Here is a 21,488-nt window from a genome sequence, read left to right as displayed (position 1 = left end):
AGTCCATTGTTTTAAATTGGTGTTGGATTTTTTTGGTGTCTTGTCAGTTTCTTCTACAATTTGTTTTTGGTGCTGTTTAAAAGCTTTACACTTGTTCCTCTATGTAAGCCCTGCTGCTCAGAGCCACAGCTACCCAGCGTTGAGCTAAAGGTTTGACAAAAGGGGTTGGTAAGTGTACTAACACCGAGGTCGCACAACTACACCATATAATGCTCCCCATTTCCTAACAAGACTCTATTTAATCACAGATTGCTCACCTTAGAATTTCACAGTTGTCAGACAATTTCTGGAAAATTAAGAGCTGATGGTGTCATTGAACAGGTCAGTGTCTGCGCTGTCTGCATCAGAGGTGATGTACTCAGTGCCTGTACAGGCACCATCCTAGCATGCTGACATCAGTTTCTTTTGTGACTAATTCTGCTCCAAAAATGCAGAACCATGTTGAACTGAGTGTTTGACCAATCTGCAGAATCTAACAGAATGATAGGATGAAAAGCCCATTCACAAAATGGGTTGAACGGGAGGGACGGTGAGGAATCTACAAATAAGATAGTCATAACCATAAAAAGTGTTACCAAAGTAAGCATCTTGTTCTTCTGCTACAGACACCTAACTGTAGAATACTCACCTTAGAATTGATACCCAACAAAAATACCTCTCAGGGGGTGAGTCTGTGAATGGCTCAAACCAGGAAGTCCTGGAGGATCTGATTCTCAAAGCAGTGAACATATAGAGAGGCGCCCCATGCAGGCACCTCGCAAGCTAACACAGTAGTAATGACCTTCACCCCGGTGTAATGGGCCTGCAAGACCTCAGGAGGCTGATTTTTAGCAAATGTGCAGCAGATCTGGATGCAGAGTGCAATCCATCAAGAGCTGGTCAGCCTCTGAATCCCCTTGCTTTTATTCACTCCAATTAACTCAATGAAGAGCGGATTGTCCACTGATGTTCTTTGGGGTGATCGATGTAGAAAGAGCTCTCTTTCATTCCAGGAGATGGAGTACCTCCTCCTCCGTAAAAGGAGGAGGTGGGGTGAAAAATGTGGGAAGCCTGAGGCTCTGGCTGACTACAGAAGGAGTGACTACCTTTGGCAGAAAAAGAGACCTGTGTGCAAAGACCAGTTTGTCTGGGTAAAGGCTTGTGTATGGAGGGCTAATTCAAAGAACCTGAAGCTCAATGATCCTCTAGGGCGTTCCAATGTCCACCAAGAAGGCAGTTTTGAGAGTTAGGAGTCTGAGTAGATAACTATCCAGGGGCTCTAACGGTGAGCATGTGAGGAATTAAGGTCCCAATAGGGCACAATGAAAAGGGAATGAGGGAACAAATTTTGCAAGCCCTTAAGAATATGTGTCACAACTGGTGATTTAAACAGGGCTGATTTGACAACAGCTAAAAAGTTGGCAGAAAACTAATCTTTAACAGTGTCCAGGGCTGGGCTAAAGACAGCACAAACAGTATAACATCCAACAAGATGGCTAAAAGCAGGTTAACATGAAGATAAGAGCACCAAGCTACAAATTTGGTTGAATGGCAAGCGTATATATTCTTTGTTGAGGGTAGTCTGAATGCCAAGACGACATCACAGATCGCGGGATGCAGATCAAAGGCATTCCATTGCCACAGCTCAAACTCCATGCATTAAGGTGGAGTGTGTGTAGATTTGGGTGTAGAACGCTGCCCTGCTGCAGCTGCAGGAGGTGCTCCCAAAAAGGCAGAATGATCTGGGGACAGATGCTCATGCTCAGGAGTTCAGGATACCAGTCTCTCCTTTACCAGTCTGGAGCCACTAGGATGACTTGAGCCCACTCGGTACTGATCTTCTTGAGAACTCAGGAAGGGGGTGGTATCAGTAGAAATGTGTACAGGGGTCCCTAGTTCCAGTCTAAGCAGAACGCTTCTCAGGGTGAGGGCCACTTTGGAAACTCAAACGCACAGAAGAGCTGACACTGTCCATTCTAGGTGGTGGCGATTAGATCTAACCAAGGTTTACCCCATTCTCGCAAGATACTTTGGGCCACCTCTGGGTATAGACATCATTCGTGGTACGCAAGGCATCAACTCTGAGTCTGTTCGCCCTGGAGTTCAGAGATCTCGCCAGGTGCTGCACAACCAAGAACATGTCTAGTCGCTCCAGCCGGGTCCAAAGGCTCAGGGTCTCTTGGCACACAGAGTCCATAACCCACTTCCCCCTGTTTATTGCAATACCACAAGGCAGTAGTATTGCCTGTGAACGCCTGAACCTGGCTTCCTTTGACAGATGGGAGGAAGACTTTCAACACCAAGAGAACTGCCCTCAGCTCCAGAAGATTGATGTGGAACTCGGACTCCGCCGAAGATCATAGTCCTCTGATCTTAAGCTCTCACAGATGGCCGTTTCAACCCAGAAGTGATGCAAGGGTCACCCCTCTCAGCTTCTGGTGAGGAAGGTAAAGGGACCAGTTGCTGGTCTTAAGCTCTCACAGATGGCCGTTTCAACCCAGAAGTGATGCAAGGGTCACCCCTCTCAGCTTCTGGTGAGGAAGGTAAAGGGACCAGTTGCTGGTCCTATTGCGGTTCAATAGCCACAACTGCAGATCTTTTCCAGTTTGGAGAGATTTCCCTGATGTTGAGCCCACTAGGCCTTCAGAGGTCCCACTGCAGAGCTAGGACATGCCATCGAGAGTTTTTCACCATCAGGGTGTAGGGGGCCATCAGACCCAACAGCCTCAGACCCAGTGTAACCAAAATCAAGGACACAAGTTGAAACACGGATTGTAGCCTGAATGTCCTGGACATTCCACTACAGAGGGAAGGCACATAACTGCACTGTGTTCACAATACCACTGATGAAAGGAAGCGCCTTGGAAGGAGTCAGGTGTGATTTCAGCATGTTGATTGTGAACCTCAGAGAATTGAGGAGTTTGCTGTAGTCTGGTTGTGGGTGACAACTGCCTCAGGTTAACAAGCCTTCAGAAGCCAGTTGTTGAGGTAGGGGAAGACAGGGACCCATGACCACAAAAGCAGAGGTCCAACCACCACATTACTTTAATGAACAACCAGGGGCACTGGTGAGCCCAAGGGGTCCGCAGTAAACTGGAAATGTGTCCTGCAAGTTCAAAGCTACAATCTAGTATCAAGGGTCCACAGCAGACAAACCTTGAGTCAAGGGGATTCTCCCAAATGTCTCTTTCTTCAGCAAGGCACTGAGGTGACATATATCTAGTGTGGAGAGGAGGAGTCTGTCTTTTTTTTTTTTAAACAAAAAGTAGTGGGACTAGCAACCACATCCGACTTCTGGTGCTGGCACCATCTTGATGGCTCCTTTATCAAACACAACCTGCACTCTGTGATGGATAAAGAAGCGATGGAACTCCATCAGCCGGTCTGGGTATGATGGCAAAGGCAGAGGGGTTTTCCCAACAAGGAAAGGCAATTTAAAGCACCCATTTGTTTGATTTTATTGCTTGCCATTGGGTCAGATGGTGTTTGATTCTGCCATAAGCAGCAAGAGTTTGGATGTGTGTAGGGTATTCTAAAGTGCCTTAGAGGTAGAGGCGGATCCAAAGTACCCAGCTGATTTCAGGCGCAAGCTCACTGCCGGTACCACTGCTGGAACACCTCTTGGTTCCATGGGCCAAAAGGGGTGTAAAGGGAGCCGGGCCCCGAAAACGGAGTGCATTGCCACATAAAACTCCTAAAATTGGGCAGGGGTTGCTCCAGTGAGTTGGGGAGGTGTAGAGTGGACCCGGCCTCCGGCTCTGTGGGAGGAGTACAGGATCGAAGCCTAGCAGCAAAAGATCAATGGGGAGAAGGCAAGGTAAGCTAAGTCTTTTTCTTCTTGGGCTTCTTTGACTTATCCAACCTTGAGGGTGACTTATCGAGAGACAGACTTTGTGACCAGGCCTTTGTTCCTCCTAAGGAACAACGCTGTGGCCTCTTGTGCTGCCACTCTAGGGGCTTCATGGTCTGCTCCTAGATCGCCATCCAGTGCATCGACCGACAGTCCCTGGAGTTTTGGTCTGATTCCTGGAGCCACAGACAGACCAAGTGGGGATCAGAAACAGACATCTGTCAGTGACATTTCCCCAAAAAGCATACAACTTGTTGGATGACACGTCCCTAGCACACTTGGAGCAAAGCAAAAACAAACAAAAAAAGCAACAAAAGAAATGTTTAAAAAGGTGTCAAAAAATGAACAAGGTACCTCTATGGTTCCATGCTGTTGGCGCAGAAATAAAGAAACTGATGGCAGCACTCTAGGGTGGTACCTATTTCGGCACCACACATCACTTACGATGCAGACACCGTAGAGCACATTGATGCCACCTACCAGCATGCAGAGGTATGCTCAAGATTTACTGGATCCAATCTGACGCCTGAGGAATATTCTAAGATGAGATATCTGCTGTTAAGTCTGTATCTGAATGTCAGTTCTACCAAGAACATATACACATACAGACAAAAATGTTTTCGCAGTACCTTGCCAAACCTATATAGCACACTTTCAACAGCAGTCCCGAAATGATAAATATTCTGTTCCAGCATCTTGGCACTCTCCTGTCAATGGGAAAAGTAAAACAGAACAAAGTTTAATTAATACAACACTCCTGAAAATATTAACATAAAATGCATTATGCAAAGAGAATTCAGAACAATTTTTCCTCCTACCTTACAAGCAGTAAACTACAATTATCATCACCATCAATTTTTCGTTAAGCACAACAGGCAGCATGGGACAAAGATTAATCATCCTTGCATGCACTTGTCTCCCCTAAATGGCAGAAGGATGCAATAACCACTACAAAAGCACTAGCCACACAAAAGATGCAATATTACTGTCCAAAAACCACAGCTAAATGGCTCTGCTTACCCAACAGATAGTATTCTGAAAATTACAGTATGTAGTATTGTGCAAATCATTCCCTCGCCCTGAAGTCAACCTAAAAGAAAACTCTGTAACTCACAATGGCAATCACTCCCTCACCTGGCACCTCAATCATGAGTGTAGAGAAAGCAGTATTCACCACCCAGATTCACTCACTCACATGATTCCCACTATGCCCCTTTCCTCGTCATGGTACTTATCCAGATATGGAAAACTCATACACAAAGGTAGACAATTAAAAATGTATTTGAATATTTAATCTCCTCTGAAGTGAACATTGTATAATGATGGCACCTCCCTCGAAAGACCTCCTGATAGTCCTGATAGCCCAGCCTCATTGTGGGATCATGAAAACTTCCCCTGTGAGAAATGTAAGTGACTAATCCCACCCAGCAAGGTAGTTATTTTTCTGACTTATGTTATTTAGTTGCTGGAGCTTTAGGGTGCTGGCGGCAGATATCCCGCATTTATGAACAGAGTATGCAAACACCACTGTCTGCTTTGTTACATGTATATCTTGGCATCTGGTGGTTGCAAAGTAAAAGTTGCCAAAATAGTCTCTGAACCTCTCCAGTCCATTCTCTGTAACAATGCAACAACCTCAATCAAAGATGCCGACCATGTGAGCACCCACCAGTGCAGACCAGGAAGAGAACCAAACAGCTCCAGGATCCTGGGAGGCCTCCGCAGTGCTTAATTTGTACTTGTTTTCGGTACTGAGCACCGGCACTTATTTTTGAGGGCCGGCGCTTATTCTACTGCATCAAGCATTTGCCGCGAGCAAAAGACACATTTGGGAAAGACGGAGGAAGAGAAAAGCGAAAAAGCGTCACAAAGGGAGGGAGCAGAAGGCTGCAAGAGTGATCTTAAAGGGCAGTAAGTGGCTTTAAATGGATTAAAGAGGCCCAAGAAGGCTTTAGGATTACGCTGCCTCAGTATTCAGAGCTCGCACATTTAATTGCAGCAGCTGCGTGTTTCAGAAGAGAGCTCTGAGCACCAGCACATTCTTATTTAGAAATTAAGCACTGGGCCTCCGTAATGCAAAACAAGGGAATTACCATTCCCTTCGGTATTGATCAAACTGCTGAAAGCAAGGCATGGACATTAGAGGGGAGCAAGACCATCCAGTGGAAAGAAGCAGAACTACAAAGGGTGGTTTACAGGTGTGTGCAATTGTTGATCATCTATAAAAATAACAAGCATTGGAGAAGTCATATTCAACTATACATAATTAGCGTTGCCGCTGCTTGTAAGTAGAGGAACGGCAACTGGATCAGAAGGAGCCACCAGGCATACTGAAGAGCAGCTGTGGCTCCTTTTCAATTTGCCGCTGGGCATTGTAAACAGCAGCAGAATCCTGGCAGCAGGGCAAAACGCGTATGAGAAAGCAGGAGAGGAACTATGCTGGAGATGAGATGTCCTGACCTTTTGATTCATGCTCAAAAGGCCTGATTATGACCTTGGAGAATGGGATACACACAAACATGAGGGATATCCTGTTAGCCATATTACAACTTCCATTATATCCTATGGAACTTGCAAAACGGCAGGAAGGATATCTGGCCCAAAGTCTCTCAAGACTTTGGCTTCTATTGCTCATCTAGTGTGATGTTGGCCATCTTAAGCTCAGGCTGTACTTTTCTGAAAAGTTATATGCACTTGGCAGTCTCCTTAAGGCCAGAATCAAACTCAAGCGCTGACAAAAGCATATGTACAGAGTCTGTGAGTAAAAAACACAGAAAATGATTGCTGTAAGTGTGAAATAATTGTGCACTACCTGCTTTAATGAGAAAGAATGGTCATTAAGATGATTTTTATGATGTAAAATCGCATGCGTTTTAATCCCATGGAAACATAGTGGAGGAAGGATACATCGAAACAGCTAACAGTGAGACTAAACTACTCCTCTGGGATGTCCGAATGTGATAGACAATGTCTCAAGACAATCGCTGAAGGGACTGAAACAAGCCAATGGTTTAAAGTGGGATGAGACATATCTCAGTCTGTGTTCACCGAACATAGGTGTAATGATAGCTTCACCACTTCACGTAAAGCCAATAGGTCTGGCATGAATTTTCAGTTATACACCAGACCGTTTGGCACTGCAAAAGCTACCTGGCGCTTTGTTTGCATTTTAGCTGAGGCTGGCAGAAGGAGCAGTGGAGATGCCGGGCATGCTGAATCCTACCAGTGGTCCGGCAGCTGAGTGTGACTTCTGGACAGTAACATTCCTAATAGGATCCATTAGTGGAAAATATGTTGCATCCCCAATAATTCATTTGCTATGTAGTAAAGTGAATGACTGTGTCTTGAAGTGCAAAAAGGGTCTGCTCAATTTTTGTAATTCATGTATGAAATACAGAAATGAATGAAACAAAGTGCGCTGAGTCCCCTTGGACATTGCTTCATATGCCAAGCAGCGAAAAGCATGAGGTGAGAGATGCATAGTCCTGTGGGTCAATCTAAAATTGGATTTCTGCTATATCTATCACCTTTACTTAACAGCTTACAACATTGTTTCCTTCAAAACAAAAACGTACACTATCCATTTGTCCTGCAATATGAGTTCAATGTTGCATATTTACAAAACTATGGCCCTCATTTTAACCCTGGCGGTCTTTTGACCACCAGGGTTAATGTGGCGGTAGTACTGCCAACAGGCTGGCGGTATATACCGCCACATTATGAGTGTGGCAAGTTGGCTGCAGCCAACCCGCCACTTCTGCACTCATACTGCAATGGCAATATGAGCTGTATGGCAGAGATATCAATCTCCGACCCTGCGGCTCACAGAGTACAGCCGGCAGCATTATGAGCCTGCAATGGTTTCTGTGGCATTAGCAACTCCACGAAAAACATGGCAGGAGGCCCTACCGGTGACAGAGAAGGAATTCAAACACCTCCAGCCCCGATACACACATTCACCTCCCACCCCCACTAAACGCACACACACGCACCCACCACACACCTGCCCCCACCCCCCACAACCACACATGCATTTACTCATCCACTGGTATACACACATTCGTTCAGACATACACATATTCTTACACACAGGCACACCGACATGCAGACACGCACTCACTTCACCATTCTTACACACTTTCACCCACACATATACAACCAGGACTACAACACAACGCACTCGGACGCAGTCACACACGCACTCACACACAACACCCCCCACCCCTGTCGGAAGCCTGACTTACCTTGGGCGAGGAGGTCTTCCAGCAGGGAACGGGAAGGGGCGCTGCCACCATCAGCAGCGCCCCGCCAGCAGAACACCGCCAGGCCATATTTCAGCTCAAAATATGGCTGGCGGAATTCTACTGGTGGGGCGGTGCTGGTGGTAGCAGCGCCAGGTCAAACCGTCAGCCAGTAAGAACACTGCCGGATTTCCACCCTTATTGTGGCGGAAGTCAGACAGTGCTCATAATCTGGCAGATGGATGGTCGCCGCCGCAGTGGTATGCTGGAGGCCGTCACCGCGGCGGTAGGCTTTAATTACCACCAAAATCATAATCAGCACCTATATGTCTAACTCCCCATGGTGGCTGCATAATTTCCAAGCATGGAAACTGTTGGTTCATGCTCCTGTATTTGCTAATCTCGTTGTGCCATTTAACATTCAGGTCCTATATGTCTTTCCTAGCCTTAATGATGGACCATTTAGTATACTTTACGGTGACTTTGCTGTAGGGAAACTTTATTAATCGTTTCTCAAGAAACACTTGGCTAAGATGACTTAAATAATCACCCAGTGAGTCAGGTCCTTTAAGGTAGGGATTCCTTGTGAAGAAAGTACTGGTTAACCTCTTCATGGTTTCAACACAGGGTATCGGTCAACAAGCGCTGCGTTCCCCAAGGTTACACAAGGCTGGCTCTCTGTACGTATGTTGCAATGTGACCTCTCAACATTAGGGAGCACCTCCGCAAACCTGGGTTGGCAGTGGGACATTTAGAGCCTCCCAGACATCACCATTTATCACTGCAAAAAGTGATATGCCCCAGTCTATGGAGTTGCCTGTGCAATTTCACTATACAAATCTAGGATACTATCATTGAATGTCCACACTGTCTTCCTGCTGGGAGTGAATCAGAGCAAACGTATGCCAGATGCCTCAAAAGCAAGTTCAGGCAAAGTATACCATGCAGAACATGGCCACAGATTTTGGGAGGTACCTGAGAGACATAAGAGAACAGGGGATCTAGAGCATCTTGCTTGGTAGTTCGAAAAGCAATACCCTGACAACAGTGATTTACGTTTTGATGAACAGATCGACCTGTACATTGGACAAGACAGCATGGCTCATTTACGATGGTCTGACTGAGCAGTGCTGCGGTCCTTTAAAATGAGAAGGAATGTATGAGACATTCTTGGTGGCTAGGAGACATGGATGCCTCCAAATGAGGAGTTCAGATAAATTTTCAGGGCTTCTGACCTGCTTGAGAGAAACACAACCTTCTTGAGTAACGAGCAGCTGCAAAACCTGTGGGACGTTGGATTCCTGACCCCCGCACTGGAAATGCTCATAGTGGAATGGGGTAGAATGTTACATTAAGTTCTTTGAATAATTCATGCCTATGGAGGGCATAGAACACATTATTAGTAGTAAGTGGAGATAGTGGTGGTGGGAGGGAAAATGTTGCCAAAGTAGGAGCTGGTTGGAGTAGTGTAGCAGTGGAGAGGGATCAAAGAGTGGTCATTTGATCAACTGGGCTGGCAGGTTATCTCCTTGTACAATAACATCTACTATCAAATACCAACAGGCTGTCCTGAGTTGCTTACACCATTACCTTTCCACTATGCTAGAGCTTCTTGCTGAGAAAGATGGAGACCCCTCCCTGTCAGTGCAGATAACACAAGTATAAGCACATTAGATATGATATGGCATTGACAAACAAGTTACTTACCTTCCATGATGCCATATCTGTTAGAGACTTCTTGGCCAATGCATAGCAAATTTTGATGCAAAGAACGAGCCATCGAGAAATGGTCCATTTCTGCTCCATCTAACCTTTCTTTGCACCAACATACCCTACAAAGTGTTGGTCATCCACCTAGAACTTTTCTATGTGATCAAGGTAGAACGACAATGTTCTTTTTGGATCCAGACGGTGGAGCTGCCCCTCTTCTTTAGAGGGATGAGGCAGCGTGTGAAAAGCGGGCAAGGAAACAGACTGTCCCCCTTGAAATGGTGTCACCACTTTCAGGTGGAAAATGCCCTACTGCGAAGCACCAGTTTGTATGGAAAACAGACAAGTAGGGAGGCTTGGATGATAAAGACTGCAGCTCACTCTCCCTAAGGTCAGATGGTATTATTGCCACAAGAAATGCTGTTTTAGTTGTGAACAGCCTGAGGGGACAATTGCGAAGAGGCTCAAAGAGTACACATCAGGAATGTGAGGACCAAGTTAAGGTCCCACTGAGATATAATAAAAGGAGAAGGGGAAAACATATGTACAAGAAATCTATTTACAATAGGGAACTTAAATAAGGAGGCTTGGTCACATAGCAGCAAGAAGGCATACAAAGCAGAAAGGTAACCTTTCAGAGTGCCCAAAGCTGAGTCCTGCTAAGCAAAAGTAAGAATGAAAAGAAAAACATCAGAAAGGAAAGCAGAGAGCGGGTCAATGGAATTTTCTCTACCGTATATTACAAATTTCTTCCACTAGCAGGTGTAAACTGTCATGGTAGAGAGACGCCTGGCTGCCAAAATAAGATAGCAAATTACGGAAGGAAGGCCAAAAGCTGTGAACTCACACCACTCAATCTCCATGCAAAAAGGTGCGGAGTTGACAGGTTCAGGTGGAGGACCCTTCCCTGCTGCTGCAACAGAAGATCCTGTTGAAGGGGTAGCCTCATCGGAGGATTGAAGCTCATGTGATACCAGACTCTCCGTGCCCAGTCCAGAGCCAACAGGATGACTTGGGCCCGGTCGTTCATGATCTTCAGAAATCTAAGCAGGAATGGTATGGGCAGAAAGGCTTACAGGAGGCTTGAGCTCCACTCGTGGTGAAAAGTGCCTTAGAGCAGGAGCTGCCTCAAAAACTCCAACATACAAAACTGCTGACATTGCGCATTCTCAGCTGAGGCGAACAGATCTAACCAAGGCTCTACCCACTGCTGACAGAGACATTGCGCCACCTCCAGATGGAGATACTATTTGTGATCAGCTAGGCCTCTATGGCTGAGTTTGTCCATTTTGTGGTTCAAGGAACCTGACAGATGTTGAACCACCAGAGATATGCCCTGCTGTTCTAGCCATGTTCAGAGGCACAGAGCCTCCTGACAGAGGGGCCACGACTCCACTCCGCCATGTTTGTTGCAGTACCACGTGGTGGGAGTTGTTTGTAAATACATGCACCAGCATTCCCTTGATGGAGGATATGAAGGCTTTCAATGCCAGTTGGACTACACGGAGCTCCAGTAAGTTGATGTGGAGTCCAGATTCTGCTGGAGACCAGAGTCTTCTGATCTCCACCTCTCCCATGGCTGCCCCATTCCAGGAGTGATGTATCTGTCACTATTGTGAGATCTGGATGGGGAAGAGAGAGGGATCTGCCTCTGACCCAATCGTGGTGTGTTAGCCAGCACTGCAGGTCTCTTGCAGTTCCCTCCAAAATCTGGACCATGTCAGAGAGCTATCCCTGATGCTGCGCCCACTGGAACTTCAGGTCCCAGTGCACAGCCCATGTATGCTATCTGGCATGCGTCACTAGCAGGATGCAAGAAGCCATGGGGCCCAGTAGCCTGACAGTCAATCTCACCGAAACCCAGGATAGAAGCTGAAACATCAGTATTATAGCCTGATTATCCCAGACTTGATGCTCGGGAGGATAAGCCCAAAACTGCACTGTGTCCAGGACTGTTCCTATTAAAGGGAACTTCTGATATGGAGTTAGGTGTGACTTCTGCACGTCTAAAGTGAACTCCAGCAAATGCAGGAGGTCCGCCATAAACTGGAGGTGGGAGACGACAGCCTGGTGTGAGCCCGCCTTCAGCAGTCAGTCGTTGAGATAGGGGAAGAAGGACACCCCTGATCTAGGCAGATGTGCTGCAGCCACCGCCATAACCTTGGTGAACAGCTGAGGGGTGCTGGTAAGGCCAAAAGGGGAGCAGGGTGAATTGAAAGTGCTTGTGGCCTACCGCAAACGGCAGACAGGTGGGCAAGAGGGGGTCGTGAAAATAGGTGTCCTGCCAGTTCAATGCTACTATCCAGTCTTCAGGAACCAGGGCAGCCAAGACCTTAGCCAAAGTCAGCATCTTGCATTTCTCCTTTCTGAGGAAAAAGTTAAGGGTTCAGAAGTCTAGGATAACGTGAATTCCCATGTCCTTTTTGGGGACCAGAAAGTAGCGGGAATAGCAACCACAACCAGCATCTGGCCCTAGAACCCTCTCCCTTGGCCAAGAGCGCCTTGACTTCTTCACGGAGCAAGAACAGATGATCCTCGGTCAGCTGGTAGTATGGTGGTGGTATGGAGGGAAGGCAGATTGGAAGGAGAGGGAGTAGCCCTTCTGAATGATCTGTAAGACCCACCTGTCCAATGTTACTGACTGCCAGTGGTGGGGATGATCGCAGAGAATGCCACCGACTGCGAACCCATGATCCTGAAGGGCAAGATTAGGAGGGCTTAGGGGGCAGCAGCTGCCGAGGGTGTTGCTTGTATCAGGCCACTGGCTACCCGATCCAGGGGGTTGGGATTTACTGTGCCCTTGCATAGGCTGGGAAGTGTGTACGTAAGGGTGGCTGGGGTAAGGCTGGAGTGGTTGACTGGGGTTGACAGGGTAAGCTAAGAAGCCCAAAAACGTGGCCGCTGCCCACAAGGGTGGGGAAGTTGTATAGCCTGACGCCAGTGACATCTGAATTTCTTGCAGGGGCAATAAGTTTTAATTTTCATTTTGTCCGAAGGACAAGTTGACAGTTAAATATGGTAAACTTACACAGATCTGTTCACCACAGCTTGTCACAGCCAATAAGGAAGTATGAACTATGGGTGGAATGAGTAGTGGCCTCGGATTAGCCAGCTATCCGTCAGTGCAATCATAGCTGTGACTGGCTCCGAGCCCAGCCCCTCCACCTCTACAGATTTCCTTCATCCTGGTTAAAGGAAGCCCATTTCGGGAGTAACTCTGCGAGGCTGCTGGCTGTGAAAAAGTCACTGTAAAAGCAGCTTGCCCTTTTATTTTCCCTGAGCAGAAGATTAGCACGATGGAGCTCAACAATGCATCATTAACAGAACACTCAGCTCTCATGCCACTTCCTGGCCTCTCCATTTCCTGAGAGAAGCAGGATCATATGACGGAGCTCCCGAAGTTCCCTAGAACAGCCACAGTACTTGCAGGTAAGAGGGCTGGCTGGCCTCTCGGCTCCTGCTTTAATTTTGGCCCTTACACTTTCCCTTCAATATTTGCTTTTTCATTGGGCCTCTCATGTGACACCCACCCCCCCTAGCGTGGCGTCAGAGCACCACCGTTGTGGAAACCGCTCTGCCGAACAGTCGATTGTGTCTAAACAACAGCAAATGGTGAACTTGGCTGCATCCCTCCATCCTTGATCGCTTAGGAGGGAATGGCTCAGGCCTCCTCCAGAACCTATGGGAGCAGCTACGCAACCATATGCCACAGCGTGTGGGATTAGTGGCCCAGTAAGCATGCGGAGTTCACTGACAGCAATGCAAGGCTGGTGGAAGAAAACATTTTCTTTCTGAAGCTATCCACCATGTGGGATTACCAATTCGGGGGTGCAGCAGGGAATATGCCATGGGAAGTGGAAGCCTGGGCCACCACGCTTTCTGGGGTTGGGGTGTTGGGTGAGGAAAGCGGGTGGGACAATGGCAGGTGGCAATTGTCTTGTTCACAGAATCCTCCGTGCTGGGTTTGTACCAAGTTCCCAGTAGGACATCAGTTAGTGCTTCACTGAAAAGGAGCAGTGGTACGGAAGATAAAGTTCCCAGCAGTAGCACTTCCATCAAGATGTTCGTCTTGACTGCTACCGAGGGCAACTTGAGGTCCAGAACTTCAGCCACTCTATTCACCGCCAAAGCGAATGTTGCTCCCTCGTCCATAGGGGGAGAAAGAATGCTGGAATCTGGAGGATGTGTCCAGACCACTGGCATCGCTCAGTTCCTCAATTCAGTCCACGTCCTGACATTTAGGCTGGTATACTAAAGGGCCCAGAGACCCCTTTGAGTCTTCCCCAAGATGTGGCCCTTCAGAATAGGGCTGAGACAGCAACCTAGTGTTGTGTAGCCATCTTAGCTATAGCTCCATGCACATTATTTTAACACACTAGGCCAAGCTGCTGTGCAACCTAACCTAGATATATTTTATTCGGCTTTATTTTATTGTTACAATAGCCACTTTTATGGTCTTGTTTTATTTTCTGTTCATTTAACTGTTTTTGCCTAGGCCAGCACTCTGTTCTCAAACAAGACATTCTTGCTCACTCTGTGCTTCTTCCAAGGCTACAGCACGGTACATTGCCGGTGAACGTGGTAGAATTTTAGTTTCCAACATTCTTAGAAAACACATATCCTTACGTAGGGACATTTTCTCAGAACATCAGCTGTGTTATAAAAACACTTCCTTGTCCCTTACATGTTAGAGAGAGATTCCAGCCTGAGAACCACGACTGTATGCCGATTGCCGAATGCTTCGCTACAGATGTTAAAGCAGACCGCAGGCCTTTGCTTAGGTATAGGGGATGATGTCTTCCCAAGGGAACTTGAAGGGCAGAATTAGAGCTTAACATGCTGTGTTCTCATAGATAGGTAGGAGTTAGTCTGTCAATCATAGTGACAATATGATAGTGTTATTTCTATGCTTCACTCTCCTCGTCACAATTTTAATACTGTCATGCTGTGTCGTCCTGGTTATTGCAGCTCATGCTTTGCTATTAAAGATGCAGTTGTTTTATTAAAATAATTATTGAAACATATACTGCCTCTGTTTGTCATTGTATACATGAGACTAAATGTAACAGAGAGAAACAGATGAGACCTGAGTGACCACAGCTTCCCTGAGAAACTAATTATGTCATGTGCTCGGCTGCCCAGTCATCCCTGCCCTTGGTTGGAGATGAGGCACTGCTAGTTGGCCGAAGCAAAACACGGATTGGCGCGACAGGCGTCACCCGCAGTGGGTCAGACTTGGTCTCCCCCGCCGCGGGTGATTCTGCCACTCAAAATCCAGTAGTCTCATTAGAATAATGAGAGCCTACGCAACACTAGAACACACAGGTCCCCTTGACGCCTGAATCAGCATCGAACGACTCTGCTACAGCTTTGTGCCAGATTCGGGGATCCAAATGGGGCTGGTGCCACTGGGAATGAGGGCATTGGTGTTGGGAATGGTGCCAGGGAAGGTCATGTTGTCTGCCCATCCGCTAACAGATAAAAGGGACCACTCCCTCAAAGCCTTCGGTGCCATGGCCCAGGAGTCAGAGCATGACTTGGACTCATGGTCGCAATCCAGGCACCACAGACACATGAGGTGTGGGTCTCTAACCGACATGGTGCAGTGAAAGGCAGCAAACAGTTAAAATCCTGTCTTCCTTGATGGCAATGTCGACACACCAGGAAGAAAAACCTCAAAAAAGGAGTTGAAAAAACATCGAAAATAGCCTGTCAAACAGTGAAGGAGGGAAGCTCTCTCTGAATCTGCACTGTCACGGAAAGAAAATAACGGATGTCAGCGTGCTGAGGTGGTGCCTACATAGGTGATGCGGATGCCACTTCAATGGCAGCTGCCGCCTCGGGGAGCCGATCAACACCACCTACAGGCGCACAGGGTACTGCTCAAGAAAATCTTTCAGATCCAGTCTGATGCCTGGGGAAATTCAAACAAATCTGCAGCTAGAAGACTATCAGATAGTCCAGAAATACCAGAAACTGGTTTCATAAATTGGCAGGTCACACATATAGAGAAGGAGGCCTGTTTTTAACGTGCTGAATTTTATGTTGTGAGAGAGATCTACAATTAATGTTTCACAGTCCAGTCACTAATTCCTCTCCACATTTTTTCCTCTTACTGGGATAGAAGACTTCAAAACTGGCACATCCCAGCTTCATCAAATTTGTATCTGGTGTAAGTGTGGGTCATTTGAGAGGGATACGTACAAACCAATGTGGTGACTACTGTAAAAGGGCTGGGCTTTAGGGACGATCAGGGTTGCAGCCACTAGTTGAAATCAGGGTTATTCCAAAAGTATGTGAGATGTGCACTTTGAGCAAATGTTATGTACAGGGAAGGGAGGGAGACCTCTGATTTAAGAGCGGTAACTCAATTCTATGTTGAAGAAATTAATGACTTTCTGATTTGTATATTGAAAACCCCACTCACTACAGTGTCAGACAGAAGGCTAAATCTATTCTTCATTCACTGTCTCTCACGAACACATTTGTAGCATCAAAAGCATGGCATATACATATGCATTTGATTAAGAGAATGGGTTGCTCCCGTTACTAAATTTACTGATTTGGCATTTTTATTCCCTACACTCTCATAAAGCTTTATTTACATCACTGTATACACAGCTCTACATCTGCTCATAGTCCTTCACTGGATACAGGGTTACATGTAGTTAAACCAAGATGCCTGTCCTTATATCTTTCGTACTTGTGTGGCTATGGATGCCCTAATCAAAGGTAACCAGACTGGGAAATCCCTCAAGAATATAAGTGTTATGTAACATGTCCACTGTCTTACCCGCTCCAGGGGCCACCAACTTGACTGCACACGGCCCTGTGACCTGATCTTCGCTCAGTATCCTATGTGCTGCTCTTTATGTCAAACCACTGGGTAAGTACAGATGAGCATATGATGGTGGTCAAAAAGTGGCTCAAAGGACAAAGGTTGAGCCTCATATTTTCGAGAGTAAATGGAAGAAAAGAAATCTAATGGGAACGGTGGGGTCAAAATGAGGATAATCTAAACTAGTAATCTTAAGCCTTTGTAGAAATTTTTTAAGAAAAAGTTCAATTTCCAGGAACAAGGGCTGTTTCATCGAAACATCAAAATTGATTTTCTACAACTCTAAGTGAAAAAATAAACATAGTCACATGCCAAGTGTGGGATCAATCAACTAGAAAATGAGCATACATGCATGCTGGAACGACTAATTTCAAGAAGTCTTGACCACGTGTATTTCCAAATAGATCAACTCAAGGTTGGTGCATTGTTAGTACCTTCATTCAAAAAGCCTTAACCCCTTCTGTGCCGAGGACGTAGTGGTTACGTCCTTCGGCACAGTGCTGGTGTGCCGAGGACGTAACCACTACGTCCTTGGCACACAGCCCAGAGGGAGCACGATTGCTCAGCATTTCTCTTTCAATCACGTGGGGGAGGCCCGGAGAGGCTTCAAAGGGAAGGAAATGTATTTCCTTCCCTTTGAAGTCTCTCCCGGCTTTTGAAACCCCACTAGACACCAGGGATGTGTTTTTGTTTTTTTTAAGTGACATAAGGGAGCGACCCCTTGGGCAAGGGTCGCTCCCAGGGGGGCTCTTTTTTTTAAGGCCTTTTCTGTCCCCACCCCTGGGGGCAGAAACCTCTAGACACCAGGGATACTTTTTTTTGTTTTGTGTTTCAGGTGTGGGGAGCGACCCCTTAGGCAAGGGTCGCTCCCATATGGGGCAAATTATATTTAGGCCATTTCTGCCCCCTTTGGGGGCAGATTGGCCTATTTTTATGAGGCCAATCTGCCCCCAATGAGGGTAGAAACCACTAGACACCAGGGAGTTTTTTTTCTTTTTTTTTTTTTTTCACGTAAGGGGAGCGACCCCTTAGGCAAGGGTCGTTCCCCTGGGGGGCAAATTTATTTTAGGCCATTTCTGCCCCCCATGGGGGCACATCAGCCTATTGTAATTAGGCTGATCTGCCCCCAAAGGGGGCAGAAACCACTAGGCACCTGGGAATTTTTTTGTTGTTGTTGTTTTACAGATGAGGAGCGTCCCCTTAGGCAAGGATCGCTCCCCTGGAGGGGCAAATTGTATTTAGGCCATTTCTGTCCGCTTTGGGGGCAGATCGGACGATTATAGGTCAATCTGCCCCCAAACCACTAGGCACCAGGGATCTTTTTTTTGGCAATTGCAAAAACAACAGTTGATGGACGGAATGTAGACCAAATCAAACATTCACCCCCAGTCACAGATCTGGGTTTAATCCATCAGTTTTTTTGCTCACCATGCCGTTCCAGTTTGGACCCAGCCATATGCAAATCAGTCTTGACCCTGTTCCCAATAGGAACAGTCCAGCCCGAACTGCCAGGCCATGTCCTCCCTGGACCAGAAACAAGCATCCTGGGACCGGTTTCGGGGTATCACCCCTCTTCAGCCAGGCTAGCTTGAATCTGGTGGCATAGTGAGCACGGGACCCACGTCTGGGCATACCCTTCCCACTTAGGGTGACAATTGCAAAAACAACAGTTGATGGACGGAATGTAGACCAAATCAAACATTCACCCCCAGTCACAGATCTGGGTTTAATCCATCAGTTTTTTTGCTCACCATGCCGTTCCAGTTTGGACCCAGCCATATGCAAATCAGTCTTGACCCTGTTCCCAATAGGAACAGTCCAGCCCGAACTGCCAGGCCATGTCCTCCCTGGACCAGAAACAAGCATCCTGGGACCGGTTTCGGGGTATCACCCCTCTTCAGCCAGGCTAGCTTGAATCTGGTGGCATAGTGAGCACGGGACCCACGTCTGGGCATACCCTTCCCACTTAGGGTGACAATTGCAAAAACAACAGTTGATGGACGGAATGTAGACCAAATCAAACATTCACCCCCAGTCACAGATCTGGGTTTAATCCATCAGTTTTTTTGCTCACCATGCCGTTCCAGTTTGGACCCAGCCATATGCAAATCAGTCTTGACCCTGTTCCCAATAGGAACAGTCCAGCCCGAACTGCCAGGCCATGTCCTCCCTGGACCAGAAACAAGCATCCTGGGACCGGTTTCGGGGTATCACCCCTCTTCAGCCAGGCTAGCTTGAATCTGGTGGCATAGTGAGCACGGGACCCACGTCTGGGCATACCCTTCCCACTTAGGGTGACAATTGCAAAAACAACAGTTGATGGACGGAATGTAGACCAAATCAAACATTCACCCCCAGTCACAGATCTGGGTTTAATCCATCAGTTTTTTTGCTCACCATGCCGTTCCAGTTTGGACCCAGCCATATGCAAATCAGTCTTGACCCTGTTCCCAATAGGAACAGTCCAGCCCGAACTGCCAGGCCATGTCCTCCCTGGACCAGAAACAAGCATCCTGGGACCGGTTTCGGGGTATCACCCCTCTTCAGCCAGGCTAGCTTGAATCTGGTGGCATAGTGAGCACGGGACCCACGTCTGGGCATACCCTTCCCACTTAGGGTGACAATTGCAAAAACAACAGTTGATGGACGGAATGTAGACCAAATCAAACATTCACCCCCAGTCACAGATCTGGGTTTAATCCATCAGTTTTTTTGCTCACCATGCCGTTCCAGTTTGGACCCAGCCATATGCAAATCAGTCTTGACCCTGTTCCCAATAGGAACAGTCCAGCCCGAACTGCCAGGCCATGTCCTCCCTGGACCAGAAACAAGCATCCTGGGACCGGTTTCGGGGTATCACCCCTCTTCAGCCAGGCTAGCTTGAATCTGGTGGCATAGTGAGCACGGGACCCACGTCTGGGCATACCCTTCCCACTTAGGGTGACAATTGCAAAAACAACAGTTGATGGACGGAATGTAGACCAAATCAAACATTCACCCCCAGTCACAGATCTGGGTTTAATCCATCAGTTTTTTTGCTCACCATGCCGTTCCAGTTTGGACCCAGCCATATGCAAATCAGTCTTGACCCTGTTCCCAATAGGAACAGTCCAGCCCGAACTGCCAGGCCATGTCCTCCCTGGACCAGAAACAAGCATCCTGGGACCGGTTTCGGGGTATCACCCCTCTTCAGCCAGGCTAGCTTGAATCTGGTGGCATAGTGAGCACGGGACCCACGTCTGGGCATACCCTTCCCACTTAGGGTGACAATTGCAAAAACAACAGTTGATGGACGGAATGTAGACCAAATCAAACATTCACCCCCAGTCACAGATCTGGGTTTAATCCATCAGTTTTTTTGCTCACCATGCCGTTCCAGTTTGGACCCAGCCATATGCAAATCAGTCTTGACCCTGTTCCCAATAGGAACAGTCCAGCCCGAACTGCCAGGCCATGTCCTCCCTGGACCAGAAACAAGCATCCTGGGACCGGTTTCGGGGTATCACCCCTCTTCAGCCAGGCTAGCTTGAATCTGGTGGCATAGTGAGCACGGGACCCACGTCTGGGCATACCCTTCCCACTTAGGGTGACAATTGCAAAAACAACAGTTGATGGACGGAATGTAGACCAAATCAAACATTCACCCCCAGTCACAGATCTGGGTTTAATCCATCAGTTTTTTTGCTCACCATGCCGTTCCAGTTTGGACCCAGCCATATGCAAATCAGTCTTGACCCTGTTCCCAATAGGAACAGTCCAGCCCGAACTGCCAGGCCATGTCCTCCCTGGACCAGAAACAAGCATCCTGGGACCGGTTTCGGGGTATCACCCCTCTTCAGCCAGGCTAGCTTGAATCTGGTGGCATAGTGAGCACGGGACCCACGTCTGGGCATACCCTTCCCACTTAGGGTGACAATTGCAAAAACAACAGTTGATGGACGGAATGTAGACCAAATCAAACATTCACCCCCAGTCACAGATCTGGGTTTAATCCATCAGTTTTTTTGCTCACCATGCCGTTCCAGTTTGGACCCAGCCATATGCAAATCAGTCTTGACCCTGTTCCCAATAGGAACAGTCCAGCCCGAACTGCCAGGCCATGTCCTCCCTGGACCAGAAACAAGCATCCTGGGACCGGTTTCGGGGTATCACCCCTCTTCAGCCAGGCTAGCTTGAATCTGGTGGCATAGTGAGCACGGGACCCACGTCTGGGCATACCCTTCCCACTTAGGGTGACAATTGCAAAAACAACAGTTGATGGACGGAATGTAGACCAAATCAAACATTCACCCCCAGTCACAGATCTGGGTTTAATCCATCAGTTTTTTTGCTCACCATGCCGTTCCAGTTTGGACCCAGCCATATGCAAATCAGTCTTGACCCTGTTCCCAATAGGAACAGTCCAGCCCGAACTGCCAGGCCATGTCCTCCCTGGACCAGAAACAAGCATCCTGGGACCGGTTTCGGGGTATCACCCCTCTTCAGCCAGGCTAGCTTGAATCTGGTGGCATAGTGAGCACGGGACCCACGTCTGGGCATACCCTTCCCACTTAGGGTGACAATTGCAAAAACAACAGTTGATGGACGGAATGTAGACCAAATCAAACATTCACCCCCAGTCACAGATCTGGGTTTAATCCATCAGTTTTTTTGCTCACCATGCCGTTCCAGTTTGGACCCAGCCATATGCAAATCAGTCTTGACCCTGTTCCCAATAGGAACAGTCCAGCCCGAACTGCCAGGCCATGTCCTCCATGTCCTCTTTTTTTTGGCGCCAATGTCATGCAGGGGGAGCGACCCCGTAGGCAAGGGACGCTCCCGGGGGGGGAAGTTGGGGGGGCAAATTTATTTTATGCCATTTCTGCCACCC

At 47.5% G+C, this 21,488-nt stretch overlaps 1 protein-coding gene across 1 annotated transcript in view; it reads right to left on the bottom strand.

Moving 5' to 3' along the window:
* The window catches only part of ACAD9 (acyl-CoA dehydrogenase family member 9), a 386,804-nt gene that overhangs the window by 45,553 nt on the left and 319,763 nt on the right, over nt 1-21,488 (bottom strand). The window contains exon 15 of the mRNA XM_069206630.1: nt 4,459-4,536. Coding sequence (XP_069062731.1) covers nt 4,459-4,536 — 78 coding nt within the window. The remainder of the gene's footprint in view (nt 1-4,458; nt 4,537-21,488) is intronic.

This window comes from Pleurodeles waltl, chromosome 9, assembly GCF_031143425.1.
Source record: "Pleurodeles waltl isolate 20211129_DDA chromosome 9, aPleWal1.hap1.20221129, whole genome shotgun sequence".
Classification (NCBI taxonomy): domain Eukaryota; kingdom Metazoa; phylum Chordata; class Amphibia; order Caudata; family Salamandridae; genus Pleurodeles; species Pleurodeles waltl.
The sequence above is the reverse complement of the archived record's forward strand: the minus strand, read 5'-3'. Positions and strand labels throughout refer to the sequence as shown.